This window comes from Protomyctophum parallelum (genome assembly GCF_964188405.1).
Source record: "Protomyctophum parallelum genome assembly, chromosome: 4".
In the NCBI taxonomy this organism is placed as follows: Eukaryota; Metazoa; Chordata; class Actinopteri; order Myctophiformes; family Myctophidae; genus Protomyctophum; species Protomyctophum parallelum.
Window position 1 is genome coordinate 41,662,042 of NC_139700.1, and position 18,599 is coordinate 41,680,640.

An 18,599-nucleotide genomic window follows, 5' to 3' on the forward strand; every position below is an offset into this window, starting at 1 on the left:
TGGTTAAAAAATAAAACAATAATATTCTAAAAGTACGCATTGGCCATCAAACAACCATTGAAGCACTGTTGCTTGAACGGTTTATAAATCTTGTTGTTGTCTCTCTGGAACTTTCATGTTTGTCAACCCTTATAGTTCATTGAGTCTAGAAATTCCAAGCAAACCTTGCCAGAGGAATTTTTATTAAGTAGAAGGCTGGCATGCACCTGTGCTATATGGCCATGACGTAAGGGCTGATGGCATGTTTGTTTATTCGTTTGAATATCTCTGATTTGCAACCTGTGTGGTGGTATACCGAGAGCCTATAGCATTAAAAAGTTCAGTTCCTCTGTAACATTAGCATGTTGCCTGACTTCCTCAGAAAACCAACGTGTGACCTGAAGCTGAATGCCCCCAGATGATTTCGTACCGCATGCCTGAAAAGCTGAAGCTACTGTATATATCTTCTGTTCAAACCCAGGCAGAAAGGTGAAACTATCTTTGGATAGCAGGGACTCTCCCTGGGCAGTCTTCCAATGCTGGCATTCAATGGATAACGCATTGATTTGCATTTGTTTCCCGCAGGTGTTCTGTCTCTCTCTCTCTCTCAAACAAAGCGCAACAGAATACGTTTCAATTGTATGGATCTTCAATAATGCAAGCAGTCTAGTATTGAGTAGTACAATATCAGTGCTCCTGAAGAATAGGGACACAAGTGAAGAATGGAAGAGGGATGTTGAGCCACTGTGATATACCTGTAAACGGGATCAATGTTCCACGGGTTCTATGTTCACAGTACATGGTGCCTGGACCGCTGAGCCATGGCCCAGGCCCAAAGAGTGATTTCTGATGAGGGCTAGGTGAATATATACAAGACTGAAGAGACCAAACATAATTCATTCAAAAAAGGAAATTGATAAACCATTTGTATGCTTAATACCAAGCAAACAGTCTTGAGATAATCTGACTCTATCAGAAGGGGACAGCTGCCCAGCAGCATGGTGGCCCATGTTCACTGTCTCATGTCTGAGACCAGAATGAGTGAAATACCATGACCTGAGCCCGCCTTCTTCTCCTTAGTAAAGGAACACTGAACAACTTCACCTACTGCTCAAGTCATGCAAAAATAAATACGGCAAGTGGGGAAGGCATGCAGGCCCTGTCTATTTTAGCTGGGAGGTAATGCAAAGTGTGCACAAGTTTTATATTTTTGGTGTGGTGTTAGGTATGGGTATTAGATTTTCAGAAACCATTGCAAACGACTTGGACTCGCCCCCTAGTGGTCTGTTTGCAATGAATCCAATATTAGATAGTTCAGTGCATGGTTGAAACACAAAATTATTGATGAGATTTTTCAATGGATCATGTTACTATTGGGTATGCTAATAACATACTAAAACTCTGTTTACAGTCTAAAGGTTTTTCTCCCGTGTGTATTTTCAGGTGACTTGACTAACTGAAACTCTTGTCACAATGTGCTTGAACCGCATTCATGCCTTTTGATATTTGATACAGGATCATTTCTGGGCCAGTATATATTTCAGTGTTCTGAGCTGGTGTCCCTGGCATGGAAGTGGCTTCGTGAGAATATTATTGGAGGCAGACTGAGACTGTCATGGTGAAGTGCTTACATTAAGGAACGGTATTTTTTATGGGTGCTATATACTGGTTTAATGTTTGTTTTTAGTTCAATGTTTGTTTTACATCATCATGTTGTAAGATGGATAAGAGCGCCCCTCACTTCACACAGGTGTGATTTTTCAATAATGGAGAGTTAGACCTTCATTCAGCCCAGGAAATTTGTAGACAAAACTAGCTAATGGATGTACATAGAAGGATAATTCTTTCTTTGGTGTAATGGACAGCAGACACTCAGAACTCAGAAATAGCTACAAAACAGCAGAACTACCGGTACTTGAAATATGCATTATTCTGAAAGTAAAGAGAAGTAGACAACATGTCTGGCTGTTCTGTTTCCTTGTACCATGAAAAGGTGTGTGTGTGTGTGTGTGTGTGTGTGTGTGTGTGTGTGTGTGTGTGTGTGTGTGTGTGTGTGTGTGTGTGTGTGTGTGTGTGTGTGTGTGTGTGTGTGTGTGTGTGTGTGTGTGTGTGTGTGTGTGTGTGTGTGTTGTTTGATGTTACCTATGCTGCTGCATTGTCTGAAGGAAGCCAAACTAAAAATAAGTTTTATTCGTATGCACCTGTACTAGCTCGGCTGTACACAAGTTGTAACAATAAAGTACAACTTTGAAACTTGGAACATCCATTTCTACACTTGTTAAACAGAGGATTTATAAACTTCGATTTATAATCTAGGCACTGAAAGGACAGGACGAGGGCTGTACATTCCTGCTGTGCAAAATGAATCACGACGGTATACTTGCCTGGACAAAAAGAAAGAGAGAAATAGCACAAATTGCCTAAAATACCTAAATGAAGCTGTTTTGTTACTATTGTGTCAAGCACACACACAGAAGAAAACAGGCTAAGGGTTTGACAAATGAAAATGAATAGTTTAGAGGATATACAGCGTGCTCTACTAGATAAAGTACTTCAGGCGTGTCTAATTCACGCATGCTTTATTGCTGTTTTTGCGTTTTCACAGGCCTTTTCATTTTCATGTCGATCGTCTCGGAAACCCATCAAGTAATGACATTAGCCATGCTCAATTCTCTGCCTATGATGTAATTAATGGAACCTCATTCAGCAGTATAGTGTGAATTGCGCCCGGAGTCAATTGTTTGAATCGTGTTTCCCTTTTCAAATGCTTACAGCATGCGTGGTATTTGCAACAGTCATTTAGTTAAAAACGCTGCTGGCGGAAACATATTAGAGTAGACAGCTGTTTATCTGGAGCAGGCCGGTTTCTTTATGTTGTGTAACAGCTTTGCCTTTCAGCTCTCTCTCGCCTCTCGCTAGGCAGTAAAACATCCTGAAGATAAATGTTGCTCAAACGAACATCTGCGCACTTGCAGAAATATTTGGCATACAGTATAAGCTGCCTCTGTGCTAAAGGTGTGTGCGTGTGTGTGAATAGTGAATAGTGAGTTATTGGCAGAATGTCTTTCATACGTGCAGAATGAAACCCTTTATAAGCCCCAAAGTACAGAGACCACCAGGGCCACATTGTATATTTTATAACAAACCAAACAACGAACTATAGTCTTGTTTGTGTTATATGTTTTGGTTGTTGGAGGTGAATTCTTCCAGGACCAAACATGCTTATGTTGTGAGAGGACCGCAATGGAGAAATGTGTTGTGGATTATTTGCAATTCAAATAAACAAAACAAATTGGTTTTGGTTGGTTTTGGCCCAAGGGGACATTGTAGGGTCTTTTATAGTGTTTATGATCGACAGCAGTGGAGCGCACTATCTTGAATTTTGCGTGCAACTGCAACTGCGCCCTTTCGATTGCATTTTACCTCTAATTCCTTGTCCCAGATGGCATTTCTGGTCAAAACAAGCGTTATTCGGCGGTCTATAGCCAGCGCTGTTATCGTCCCGGTAGTCCTTTCTCTCAATACGACGCGTTGTGAGCTTGTAGGTCTGCTATTTTTGCTCTTTTTGTCCAAAAGTGCCCTCTTACGGGATGTCAGCCCCTGCCTCTCTAACACTCTCTGCACGTACCTGAGCGGGAGATCAACATCCGGTCTGACAACACACAGTGAAATTAACATTTCTAACATCCGGTCGCAGGTTTTGGCTCTTCAAAATAAGGGTAAAACAGAGGTAATCCTTGGCAGTGCGAGGTGAATTAATTAAGTAATCCTGGTGGTTAATGTGTTATGTGGTGGGGTTTTTTTTTTATAAATGGAAAAAAACCACAGCCCCTCATGTATTAGACAATATCAGTGACCAGAACCAAGTGTTTTCAATGAATCTAACATGGTTACAATGGAGTTTGAAGTTACACTGTGTTTATATAGGAAGGGGGCGGGGCAGCCTGTAGCGGCTCCTAGCCAGCAGAAACGCTCCAACTGATATCTTTAAGGTAGTTTTATTTTCCCATTGGACACCGTGAAAAACTGCAACACAAAAACATACAAATATTCCCTTAAACACAATGAAATATGAACTACGAATGTCCTTGTTGTAACTGTTGTCGGTCAATCATGACTTCTGGATTATATGCAAACAAACACAATGAGACGTACACAAACAATCAAACAATCGACGGAACTACAACACTGTTTACAAACAAAGAAACCAACAACATGTAACATACCTTCTGCCGATTCTTTTAGGAGCTACTTTATATTCTCTTAACTTCTATTTAAGGACGCTCTTTTTTTTTTTTTTTTTTTAAGATATTTTTTTGCGGCTTACGCCTTTTATTGATTTTTTTAAGGGACAGATAGTAGGCTGACAGGAAACGGGAGAGAGATGGGGGGAGGACATGCGGTAAAGGCCGTGTCGGGTCCGGGAGTCGAACCCGCGGCACACCGCGACTGGATCACCAGTCCGGTGCCCAGACCGTTACGCTACGGCCTGGGCAGGACGCTCTTTTTTGACGTGAGGAGAGCCCCTCGCACCCCTGCAACTCAGCTTGTTCTGCCTGAGCCAGCTCACACCGGTGCCATTAATGCCGACTCACTCTACTCACAGGGCTCTTCCTGCATGCCCTCACCAGGTCATAATATGAACAGCATTAAAGACCAGGCACCACACACGGCATGCAAATACAATGTGTACCCAAATAAACATACCTATAATGTTCCCATATTGTATTTGCCGAAAGGTAAGTAATAAAATAGAATAGAAAATAGAAATAGAAAATAGAAATAGAGAATTACAAAATCCCATTGCTGGGACAGTTACACTGCCCCCAAAATACAGTGATTTATTACTGCCTTGAGCTATTTAGGCTGTAGAAATCTTGACAATCAGGCCTAAAATGTATATCAAATATCTAATTACTGAATCGAGCAACCTGAAAGCTATCCGAGTAGACAATGTATTTTTTTCTTTCATTTAATATCCATTTAAGTGTAGGCTAGACTTATTATTTTGGCCTTGCTTCCTAATGTTGTTTAAATCTGTGATTCTTAAGCATTTTCATGTCATCATGGACCCCAAAACGTCTGGGTTTCCGTGTTTCTGTTTTCCATAGACCTGGTAGACCAGTGTGTAGAAAATGTGTAGACCAGTGTGTAGAAAAAGACCAGTGTGTAGAAAATGGGTCTGGCTGTGAAACGGCCACCAACCTAATTTGTTTGAGAATGTACGGTTAAGACTCTTTCTTCTCTCTGGTTGATTGGTGCAGGGTCCTGTCTCATATCAGAGAACTGGGTCTATTTAAAGAACATGGACCATATGTGCATGGACCTAATAATGTGGCCTAATTAGGCCTCTTCGGAGCATGGAGTCGTTGGAATATATTTTTGACATAATCTTTCACTCTTTAATATCTTTTGCCAGATATCCCATTCATCCAGCCAATAGGGAAGGGGTCCCCAATAGGCGGCAATTTGCAGCCTGCGAGGGGGGGGGGGGGGGGGGGGGGGGGTTAGTGAAAGTTTTAGGTATCGTGTATGTGGTATGAAATGTGAGTTTAGCTTACCATAATCACAGTAATCCCTAATCATATTCCATCATATTCATGGGATTTTGGACAGAAATTAGACTTCAGTCACTTTTACTGCAAATGAGAGGTGTGTGCTGTGCGTGTGTGTCCGTGGTGCTCGTTGACACTCAAGATTGTCCATAGACTACACTACTCGAATATCAAATTGCATAGAATATTCCCCTCTGTGTGAAAAATGTGAGTCTGGGGAGGCCACTCTGCCCCATTGTTATATGTTGTGTCCCATAATTCAAAACTACTGGATCAACGTCTTTAACACAATTTCCACAATGGCACAATACTTTTGTTTCAAATTACACCAGATCCTCAAACTATCATCTTTCATAATTCACCTCTCCCACCCGCCGATGACTTGCCATTGTCTTCTAAATGTTACCTTCCAACTAATTCAAGGCAGCGGGCTCCATTTCAACTCGACAGGACAACTCAACTTTTTATTTTAATTTTCAGTTTACCAAACCCACAAGTTAGTGACAGTGTGAGCGCTATAGTGAGGGAATTAACGCCATGCAGCTGCCTGCAAATTATTTGGTCTTTCATTGTGTGTGATTAACGGATTATATTAAAAAAACAGCATGCAGATACCATAGGACTAGGTAGCTATAACTGAGGGTTTAGCATGCATGGAAGGACTGGCCCCCAAGAGTACTACTGGGTGAGGTCAGTTTGTGCAACATAGGCTAAGAACCTAAGATATCTGAGTGAGAGAGACGGCCAGCCAAGCATGCTTGCTACTATGTGATTTATTTCTAACCTACAGTACAATGTTTTCACATACATCTTTTAGTGTGCTGAATGCTGATTCAGTTTGAAATTAGTAATACTGCATGTCTGGATGTCATCTTCAATTAGATTAAAAACGTATAATTTGAATTTCTGTAATGAAAATTGGAGTAATGTGCATGCAGCTATGAATCAAGATTCATTTATATTCATAATTAGGTAAGTCTTCACCACCTTTTCATTCAAAGGGAGTAATTAAAATTGGCTTTGTATTTTTTATACAAATAAAATACACAACATTTTAAATTGTTCCCATTGTTTTGGAATCTATTGATAGGTATGCCCATATGACTATAGGGATATTAAAAGTGTGAAAACGTATTTTTCAGTTCACTATGTCTTTAAAATAATTAATATAAATATTTTCGGAAATCTTTGGGGAAATGAATGGGCTTTCTATCTGTGGCACCACAAAATTAAAATGTCCGCCACTGCTATGCCCTATCCGTCACAGATTCACGAGGTTGGAATGAACAGCTGTAGGCCTATAAGCTACATTGAGTACAGTAGAGTAGACTATAGTTATAGGAGCTGTCCACTAACACGTGGTGCTGAACTGAACAGCATCGCAATGCAGTTGAAAAGAAAACGGCACGCTTGCTTGCTTGCTGCTGCTGCCTTTCATGCATATTGTTGGATTGTCGTTTGCCAGACTTGTAAAGACTATGTGTCTACACACACATATTTTTGTGACCTAATGTCAGGATAGGCGAATCAGTCGAAACCTTCTTATACAATCCCTATAGGAGCTCAATAATAGTCTATACCTCTGCAGTCACATATTGTTGTCACTTCCCCGATTCGATTGACGTTCAAAGATCAGTCTTTTCTGTAGCTTTCTTAAAACTGACATTCATTTTCACTCCTGTCCCCGACCATAACCCCCCCCCCCCCCCTTCCCTCTCTCTCTCTCTCTCTCTCTCTCTCTCTCTCTCTCTCTCTCTCTCTCTCTCTCTCTCTCTCTCTCTCTCTCTCATTCGCTGCTCACCATCTATCCGCCTATCTTGAGTCTTTCCACGTTCCTACTCTCCTCCTGCTGCTGTTGAATTGTCTGGCGTCATTCGCGCGGCGTGATCAACCATCTCACTGCCTTACAGATAGCGTTCGTCTCTTGCTGGATTTTCCCCCCACTACTTCTTCTTCTTCCTTACACTTACTAGACTTTCTCTACTTTATTCCATTCTTCATTCTTAAGTTCTCCCGCATCTCTCTCCCACTCTCTCTGGCGCTCAGACGGAGCTCTCTCTCACCGACCGCGTTCAATTGCGCCCCAGGTGGCAGCTGCCGGTTGCCTTGCGGGGAACTGTTTCCCTTCAAAAACTGTCAGGCAGCCAAACCAATTCTCACATTATTTCTCATTTCGGATGATCGAGTATTTTTAGACTGATCAGTTTAACTATCTATGCATTGGAATCAGCTGCACCATGTTGGCAAGTCTGGATTTGCTGCACTGATATTGTAACACCTATATCGCGCTTTTGGTGAAATTTTATATTTTTTTTCCCCCACTTTTCTTTTTTCTTTCCAATGTCCACAAAATGAAAGCTCCGGCACAGCGAGCTGCCTCGAACCAACGCGGCATGAAGAAGACATCCTTCTTGGGGATTACCTGCGGCCAGAGGCGCTCTCTTGAGGGGCGGCTCGACTGGTGAACTGATCGAATTCTTTCTTCCGCTGCTGCTTGCTGCTTGCTGCTGCTTCTGCTGCGGGCGAAACTGGGACCCCATATGGCCTCTTCTCGTAAGCTTGCCCGCCGGAGGAGTGTCACCGCCTGGCCGAGAATGTCATCAACTTTCTGGGCTGCGGTGCTTCTGGTCAGCCTGCTGATCATCTACTTCGGTAAGCTGCTGTTCGAATGTTATTAAAGACACTTGTTGATATTATTGTGCCGCTCGATAGGTCTATACGGAGTCGTTAATCACGTTCAGGTTGCTCTCTGTCTCGCTCAGTGTATATTTATTTGTCCTGAATTTGCTAAATTGGCATATGATTGACTGCATAGAAAAATAGCATAACAGGCTACTGTTAACTATAGCCTACTATAAATCCCCTTATAGTCTTTGTTAAAAAAATGAAAAGACCTGAACAATATTATGCAACAAATAACCGATCTACGTGTTGCTGCTGCTGAGTTTTCGGTGGTTAAAATGGTGGTTAAAAATGTGTTAAAAAGTGTGTGTGTGTGTGTGTGTGTGTGTGTGTGTGTGTGTGTGTGTGTGTGTGTGTGTGTGTGTGTGTGTGTGTGTGTGTGTTGCGTGTGCGTGTGCGTGCACCAAATTACCTTATCCATATCCAAGAAGGTGAAGCACCACTAAAGGAACACACAATTAAACGCTTTATTGTGTTCATGTACTGCAAATTATTTGAGCACAACACTGTATTTTGACACTGCTTTGGACTTCTATATAAAGAATCAATACTAAAATGAGTTTTGGCAACATGCAGACAACTGGTTTCTTTATCTAGTTGTGGAGGCATTTTGCACCATCTATGCTCCACTTCGTGGCTGGAGGCATTTTTGTAGAAGCTGTGAACTGTGACAACACTGTATTTCGACACTGCTTTGGACTTCTACAGTATATAAATAATCAATACTAAAATGAGTTTTGGCAACATGCAGACAACTAGTTTCTTTATCTAGTTGTGGAGGCATTTTGCACCGTCCATGCTCCACTTCGTGCGCTGGAGGCATTTTTGTAGAAGCTGTGAACTGTGACTGGGCCTTAACTCATGCTTAGGATGCACTCTGACCTTGTGCCACCACATTCTCACTCTCACTGCAAACCCCTCCCTTTAAACCAAGTATGGATCAATGGAGTGTACAATCCAGAGCTTGTTTCACAAGTGTATTGGGGTCTGATTTTGATTATTGCTAATTATTGCTATTATGTTATGCTTTTTGTACTTGATTGGGTTTTGGTAGTTACTAGTGTCTTTTTCAGAAAAGCCTATTGTGGACCGGTGTTGATGTTGAACACTCGTGATATACACTTTGACCTGAGATCAGATTGACAGGTTTTCTGAAAAAGCTATGTTTCTATGTCAGTCGTTCTTAGATTTTTCAAAAATAGCAGACCTACAAGGTCGTAGCGCGCCACTCTGTGCTATTTTTCAATAGCTAAAGCATAACATAATGCTAACACCAAAAGGGATTCCCGCCGAAAATGGGTTAAACAATGCATCTGGTTTGATCCAATGTGATATTAAATTATAATATTCTAATGTGTTGAAAACCAATCCACACCATCAAGAGTCACACATTATATTCAGGTATTGCAGCAATAACACATGGATAAAAGGACATTTGAAAACGGCCCTTGTAGCATTTTGTGCATGCGACCGTGCGTGTGTGCGCATGTGTGTGCAGATACTTTATATGCACAGTGGCTCTGTGCTGTGGTCCTGCCATCTAGTTATCTATTATAGCATGTAGTTAATTGTATTATTCACTTTGTGCCTAATTTGGTGGCTAGAATGAAAGCAGCAGTACACTGCAAGTTCCCTGGAGTCAACTAGAGAACCATTGTGTATAAATGTACTCACTATATTGACTCACCTAGTGGGGACTGCAGCGCCAGATTCATATTACTGCAAATGTATTGTTTCATGCGGGCAACAGTCTTTTGCTCTAGTATCCACACAGCGACTTTGCACATATTGCTTGGTGTTTCCACAAGGCCTGGCATTTTTTTCTGTAGCTATGAGTTAGCACTTGAACGGTGAAAGTGACTGCAACAAGCTGTTGGGTTCCGTTCCGGGCTGCCAGTGAAGCCGTGATAAGCTGCGGACATTGTTTTGTGTTGGGAGGTGAATTATAGATACAGTAGGTGTGAGCTGGGTAGCACATTCATTCTCACAACCGCTTCAAAGCACAGAGGCCCTCCCTGCCATACGCACCACCTGTCCTTAAAATATATAGTCTGCCTACATTTGGTTTCTCTTTCTCTCTTTCTGCAGTATAGGCACACACACACACACACACACACACACACACACACACACACACACACACACACACACACACACACACACACACACACACACACACACACACACACACACACACACACACACACACACACACACACACACACACACACACACACACACACACACACACACTCTCTCTCTCTCTCTCTCTCTCAAAACAATTATCATCGGTTTGGAAACGTGCAATTAGATGTTGCCTCTACATGCACGTGTGTGTGTGTGTGTGTGTGTGTGTATCTTTTTTTTGGGTCTGTCTGTCTGTCTGTTGAGCCAGAGGCAGCAACTTCGATTGGACTGACTCACGCTTGGTCTGCAGACACACACCATGAAGCATCATGGCTGTATGCTACCTTTGGTTTACTGTGTGTGTGTGTGTGTGTGTGTGTGTGTGTGTGTGTGAGTGCACAGGGTGACCTTGGAGTTACACGGTTGCATGTCACATTTTGATCAACATTTGTTATTCATGTAGCCTATTACAGCTTTGAAACGCTGGCCGCAGCATATGGCTGAAGCTAGATATGTCATGTTTTATGTGTGTTTAATTAAGCAGTTGAAATGCCAGCATTCATTTACACTAATTATCCTGTTTATCCTCTGTGTTGTGGAAACCTTTGCCACATCTCAAAACTATGAGAGTTGTTTTAAAATAATGACAATAATAACTTTGGGTGATGCAGTCTAGTTTATACCTCATATAACCTTTTCAGGTTACTGACATATCTTTATTAGTTCGTTCTGAGGCTTTTACGCTTTATATTGTCTGCATGAATGGAGACACTTATTTACAGCAATAACCTTTGTTGTGTTGGAAATATAACAAAACTGTCGTCAGTAGCAGCTGTAGAGCCCAGGTGTGTCTCACAGAGAAATGTTTGCAGTCAAACTTTTATCAAATGCACAAATCAAACACCTGCCCAAGAGCATACAAGGGTTTGTGCGTTATGAAAAAAGTCATTACATTTGCAGAGTTTAAAAAGCTATTGTTTGAGTCACATGCTTAATTGGACCACAGATTTAATGTTGGTTTTTCTAATGTACCATTTGCATGGACATTTTTGTGAGAATAACCCATCTATAGTTTTTAGTGGTGGGCATAGATTTTTTTTAAATCTAGATTAAAATGGCTCATTTGAACTCTGCCGAAGGCATTCAAAATATGTGCGCTACCTAAATAATGACCCTTGAGAACGGGTTTCTCAGGCCAGGTGGCCCATTAGACCAGGAGCCCTATGATAATTGGTAATGAAAATAATGTTCAATAAGATGTACGTGTCCTAGCAGTGTTTGTTTTGGTTGTGATGCATGGATGATGCTTTAGCTTCTTAGCACAACAGCTAGCAGGAGGCAGCAGTCTGCTGCTGTCATAGATAATAGTATTTAGCGCAATTTTATGTCCCAGAACCTATGGATATGGACTCATGACTCCATCGCTGCCTCTTTCTTTTCTAGTCAGTAGAACTTTAACGTGTTGCTGTTTACCGTCCTGCTCACAGACAGTCTGTGCAGTGCTCCGCCTCCTCACACACACACACACACACACACACACACACACACACACACACACACACACACACACACACATGGCCCACCTTCTGACCGCTATGCAGACCCAGCTTCCAGCCCCAACTTTGAGAATAGATTAACGACGATATGTTTTTAAGTTTTTATCGCGCGATAACGCCCCAGCAGTAATTGTTAATTTACAATGTAGGCTTGAAGGCATTTAGCAAACAATCTTATCCAGAGCGATTTGCGAAGTGTGACCGTGTGTTCCAAGATGGCCGCAGCACCAGGAGGGGGTGGCCTTACTGGGTTTGCGTTCACACATTCAAGACACCTGTCTTGTGTCTGTGTATAATGGCCGCTCCAATGCATTTCCAATGGGAGCCCATATGGTTTGACCAAACATTTAGTTTGATGGGTCAGAACACAATAACACATCCAGCAAAGCTGTGTTCAGACACAAGTCAGGTGTCAGACACAAGGCAAGTGTCTTGAATGCAGCTCAGTAATGGCATATGTTGACCCCGCCCGCCCACCCCCTCCTGGTGCTGCGGCCATCTTGGAAACTAAACGCAATATAAACAGTGGGAGAGGGGTGGGGCCGAGAAAGGCCCTTATTAGAAAGAAGGAAAAACTCTGGGACAGGGTACAACACTTTTTGTTTTGTTTTTCTATACTATCGTATATAGGCTACACAGCATATGAACACACATGATGATTCAATTTAACTGTGATTGCATACGGTATAGTGATTCAGCACAGATCTGTTCATTTAGATCAGATGCAACACAAACCATTTTAGCTGAAATTGTATTCGTGCTCAGTTTGGTTTCAGCGACAGTGTCCTGCTCATGGATGGATGTGCTATTTATGTTTCATGGTATACACTGTATTTTTCAGATTTTACGGGGGCCAGTTTCGAATTGCAGCCGTCCGTAGATGCCCTTTGAGAGCGGTTTTGAAGGAGTCAAGGGATTTGCATGTCTTAATGACTGTTGGTAGGGCGTTCCACATTTTGGTGGCATAGGAGCGAAAATTAGTCCCTTGTTTGTGCCGAATCTGGGTTGTACACTCCCTCTGGTGTTGTGGGTGTGGACTTCGTTAACATTAAGGAAGTATTTACTATTTAGACAGGTACATGGGTATCTTGGTGGTGTATCGAATCTTGTGGACCAGACCCATTGCAAGATGCTGTACTCTGTCGTCGACCCTAAGCCATTCCAGCCTGTCAAAATGGGCAGGAGTGAGGTGGGTTCGGGGGGTGAGGCCAAGAGAGAGAGAGAGAATGTTAACCACCCTAAATTGCCTTTCCTAATTGTACGCCAAAATTGTAACCATAAAACAGCCATTTCTCTTTTCTGAGGACCAGACAAAATGGTCCACTCTCTCTATTTCTCAAGTTATACTGTACTGGACCTCGCACGCCACGCACACACACACAGGCAACAGAGCCCAAGGCAGAGTGCATACAGTGCAAACGTCTTTGGTCAAAAACTTTTCCAGATTTTATGTCTGAATCGATCTTTTGCTTGTTTGCTGCGTAAATTTGGACATGTTTGTGTTTTGTGTGATCGATACGGACGTAGGTCATCGTAGACACATGGATTCAAGGCATCGGTTGGATGGGTTATTGTTTACGCCTCTGGAAATCGCACCACAAATCCTAATACAGTAAAACTATCAGTCTTGGACCATATAGTGGACAAAGTACCGGTGTTGCCAGGTCTACTTCTTATAACTCTGCTGTCGGGGAGAAACCACCTAACTCCAAAATGTAAATTTTTCAGAAAATGAAAAATATATATTTTTCCAAGAAATTAAGAAAACCTTATATTTTGAAAACAAAGCTTGACTTTATTTTGTCAATTACTAGAAGATAGTTTGAGGGTCCAATGGAGTTAAGAGGTTTTGTCCAAAGCATTTCTTACTACTCTCTATTTGTTCGAAATATATATTATTTTGTGCCAAGGACCTGCATACAAGATTTTATTGTTGATTGATTTTATTATTATTGTAATGTTTTAAAATCTTTCAAAATATGTCACTTTTATGGTCACATAGTGGAGCTTGTAGATCTTCTAAAGTGGTAATACTTGTTTTCATAGATCTGGCTGCTTGTTTCTCTTGCAAATTCTAGCAACGCTACTGCAAACAACCCACAGTACAAATAATCCTGGTCAAATATTAATCATACGACAAAGTTGATTTTTTTTTTTTTTTTCATTATATTTGAAATTGGGCAAGTGGTTAATTCATCATAATGTTTGTCTTTGTAGTGCAGTGAATCATGATTTGTTGTGTGCTTGTAGAGCAGCTACTTTTTAATTTGTTTGATAATGTTAATGTTCTCTACAATTATAGTTAGTTTCAATTACTTTGGTAAACACACTAAAGCGTTTCAGTTAGGTTTTATTTTTTATTTTATTTGGTAAACGCTTATTTTATTATTATTTATTATTTTTAATCTAGTTTGAGTTATTTTACAACCCTGGCCACCACCACCCACCATGCACCCACGCAATCCGGCACGTCCACCCAACCACCCTCTGGGTCACCACCTCAGTGCATGCACCAATGGTGGGAGACTGCCAGCCGGGCTCAAGAGTGTGTGTGTGTGATTGGAAAGTAGATGAGAGGCTCTAATCCAATTACAGAAGTCACTTGCATGAGCAGTGTCAGCCTAAGGTCTGTCCTTATTGGGATGATACCATCATTAACAATAGAAAACGGGGATTTGAAAAGTCTCTTCAGACTCTCCTTCTTTTCCTTTCGGCTGTTCCCTTCAGGGGTTGAAACAGTGAATGATGTGAATCCTCTGCCTCCATCACCCTGTCCTCTGCCTCCTCTTCGATCTCTCACACCAACTAACTTCATGTCCTCTTTCACTACATCCATACATCTTTGGTATTTGGTCTTCCTTAGGTCTCCAGCCTGGTTGTTCCAATCTTGGCATCCTTCTACACTCACTACCCCTCCTCTGGACATATCTCAGTCTGGCCTCTCTTGCATTATCTCCAAAACATCTAACATGCGCTGTCCCTCTGATGTATTCCTTGTTAGTTACTCCCAGAGAGAACATCGCCATTTTAGTCTCGGCTGCCTCCTGTCTTTTATAAAGTAAAAAGCAAAAACTGTTTTTCAGGGGTCTTCAACAGGGGGTCCTGGAACCCTAGGGGGTTGTGAGCTTGTAGATCTGAAGTTGAATCTGCAACATACAGTTTGTACCGGGGGTCCCTGTTTCACCTCTCTCAGCTAAGCGGTCCTTAATTGGCCTGAAACACATTGAAGACCCCTGTGCTATACAGCACCTTCTCTGGACTGTTAAGTCCTTAATGCCTCATCAAAAATGATGAGTCTGGGTAATTCTCTCTATGTCAAATTCCACACCGCCATCAGCACGCCTATGGCCACTAAATTCGCGCAATGTTTGGGGGGTATTTTTGTGAACAGCTCTTTCCACCCCAAGAGCCAGAATGCTTAGGTTGAGTACCTTGCTTTAGGACACTTTGACAGTGCACCCTAACCCATTTGGGGCGTTGTCGGGATCTATTTATCTTCCATATTGAACGTCTCAGCAACACAGCACCTTATAATAGGAAGTGGGCTTGATCATCTATCTCTGTTATCGCAACTGAAGCAGAGACATTTCAGTTAGAGTAACACTCCGCCCCCTCTGCCACCCTAAATCCAACATGGACTCCGTTCAGCTGTAAAAGTGTCATTTTTCTGCCGAGTACTATGGAAGCTTGCTAAACTTTTTTGGTGGCTTATCGCCAACATCTCAAGGTGCCATCTTTTCCCCCATCCATGATGCTGCTGCTGGTATATGAGGAGAGACTGCAGCAAGAAGAACCGTCCACCATTTTGACTTTATTTTTTTGTTCCCATAGACATTTGGTCTCACTCCACATCATCAGACTTGACAGAAGGGTAGATTATGTAGAACATATCACGTACAACCGGGGAACATTGCATGATTTCTCTTGTCGCTTTATGGCCCTATATATATGCCACACAAGTCGTCTTGGGTGAATGGTTATCATTCTGCACATCACAGAGACAGTGTCCTCCGCGCCAAGGACTTCATTTTGTGTCACTTGGCGATGGAACACCCCCCCCCCCCCCCCCCCTCACACACACACACACACACACACACACACACACACATACACACACGCACACACAAAACCCAGGGCCCACAATGGAAGACATAAATGAAACAGGCACAGTTCAGGATCACTGAGCAAAGATAGTGATTTCTATTTCGCACTCTTCTCACAGTGTAAAAAGGCATATTCTATCAGGATATAGCGGTACAGACAGGACAGTGGTAAACCTCTCATTATCCATTCTCATTGCTTGGCCTTTAGTTCCTGCCCATTCATCCATGGAGGCAGTGTCCACTTCAAAGGGCGCCGTTGTAAATCTTGAACTTCCCCTCCGCCGCAGACCCTCCATTGGATCTCCACTAAGGCGAAGGATCTGTTCCTTTTTAAGGGAGAGGTCCAAGGCAGGTTTTGGAGTTATAAGTCAATGCATTATTCGAGTGAGAGAACTTTCCCCATGCACACTTTATGGTCCAAAATGTCACTTTGCTTGCGAGACACGAAAGCTGTTCTCCCGCCCACCGATTATAACCTACGAGACTGAGACGGGGAAAAAGTGGGAGAATAGGTGTGACCATATCGCAGGTTTCTAGTGGAATTTCCAAAACGGTTACTTTTCAGGAAATATACTAATAATAATAATAAAACCCACCGAAACATGTAACCACTTTAACTTATATCTGTGTCTCATCACAACTCATTGCTAGCTTTAATGTAGATTGGTTATTTTTGCTACTTTCATGTGACACTGCAAGTACGACAAAATAGGGTATTAATTCACGAAAAGTTACCAAAGGTTTAAACAATTATGGAGAAATACAAGGTTTCTGAACAACAGTGACGATATAATGCAGTGAAAGAGCGTTCAGGGAACCTGATGATTAAGTTGTGAGTGATGATTGTCTGATTTCCCCTGGGGACCAAAATTATCCTCTTATTAATCATTATGAGTTATTATGTGGGCTATTGCATTGTTCACATGTCTGCCATATGTTCAGATTGAAACGAAGATGCCGACTATAATGGACTGTTATTATCATGCACTCTCTCTCTCTCTCTCTCGTGTGTGTGCGTGCGTGCGTGCGTGTGACAAACAAACAGCAATTTGCATGTCATGGCATAGCAGACGAAGTTTGTTCAGATAATGCGACTCAGTACTCCTCTGCAGAATGTGTGTGTGAACCTGAGATACTCCAGGGGGCCTACAAAATTTATGTTTAATAGGAACCTTTTCTTTTGTAATTCCTATACATTAAACACTTGAACCCTATAGCATCCATATTCTCTGGGTAACATTCACTAGAAAATAGCAGATCTAGAAGCACAGAGCATGAAGCATTGTTAGAATTAGGGGAAATAATTAAGTTTACTAGTAAGTATGGACTGTTTGAGTGGTTAAATGTCTGAAATATTATTACAAATGTGTAGACGAACAAAAAATATATATTTTAAACTGCACTGATTACAGTTCTGTCAAACAAGTCCATATGGAGCTAACTATGAAATAATCAAACATACAATTTTTACCGGTAGGTTTTCCCTGCTTCATCTCTCCCTCAACTTGATGGGTCCTTGCCCATTGAAAATGTCAAAGACCCCGGTGTGGAGGGGAACCTACAGATCCCCTGGAGGACCCCGGTCAACAAAAATGTAAAAGGTTTAAATAGGCCTATATAGTTAATAAACCCCAAGCTAGCAGATGTTTTCAAAAATGCTTAAACTGCCACGGATTAAATCATATACAGACGTAATCGGCTCAATTAACAAGAGGCTCCTCAGTCAGTTTACACGTCCAATAACTTGGGATTGCCTACACACCTGCGTTGTCATCGCGATAAACTCCTGAGAGACCACCAGCCAGCGGGACGTGTTTGATTATTATTCTGTGGCAGACCATCCATCTGCGAAGCAGCAGTAAACAAAAGAGCAATAACAGCTCGGCCCGAGATAAGAATTTGATTCATTCCCGTTTCTGTTTTATCACCGTTGCTTTACAATTACCTGGAGTCCGGCCATTATTTTCCTCAACGACGCCGGTCCTCCTTTTATAGAGCAGTTATCTTAAGCAAAGTGCTGATGTGTTGTTTGTCTCGACAGGGATTTACATGTGAGGGAGGGAAGGTGTGAGATGAAGGGGGAGATGGCGCTGCACGCCCGCGTATAACAGGCGGTGTGGCGTTATCTTGATGCATTTTCCACAATTGAAATGCCATCGTGTGTGTCGTGTGTGTGTGTGTGTGTGTGTGTGTGTGTGTGTGTGTGTGTGTGTGTGTGTGTGTGTGTGTGTGTGTGTGTGTGTGTGTGTGTGTGTGTGTGTGTGTGTGTGTGTGTGTGTGTGTGTGCAATCTCTTGCTTTCTTATAGATTATGAATAATGATTGGCTCATTCGTTCACAGACCACCAGAGCTTGTTATTATTTCTTCCCACACTGCACTGAATTGGAGAATATTAGTAGGAGTAGGATTCAAACCAACAACTTGGCTTATGTTAATAACTAGCTTATTGGGTCAATCCCAGAATTAACATTGCAAAATGGATGCTTATTATTGTGTGGGTATAGTAAAAGTGCAAGGAGAAGCAATAATTGTTTGATATAAAGTGCAATGTTAGTTACATTGATCCAAGGTATATCATGACTGATGATTAAAATAAA

General features: G+C 42.0%; 1 protein-coding gene across 1 annotated transcript in view; it reads left to right on the forward strand.

Moving 5' to 3' along the window:
* Positions 1-8,074: 8,074 nt before the first annotated feature.
* LOC310857829 (chemokine-like protein TAFA-5) overlaps positions 8,075-18,599 on the forward strand; it is a gene marked incomplete at its 5' end in the record, with an annotated part of 173,423 nt that continues 162,898 nt past the window's right edge. The window contains one exon of the mRNA XM_083763757.1: positions 8,075-8,186. Within this exon, the coding sequence (XP_083619883.1) occupies positions 8,075-8,186 (112 nt within the window). The remainder of the gene's footprint in view (positions 8,187-18,599) is intronic.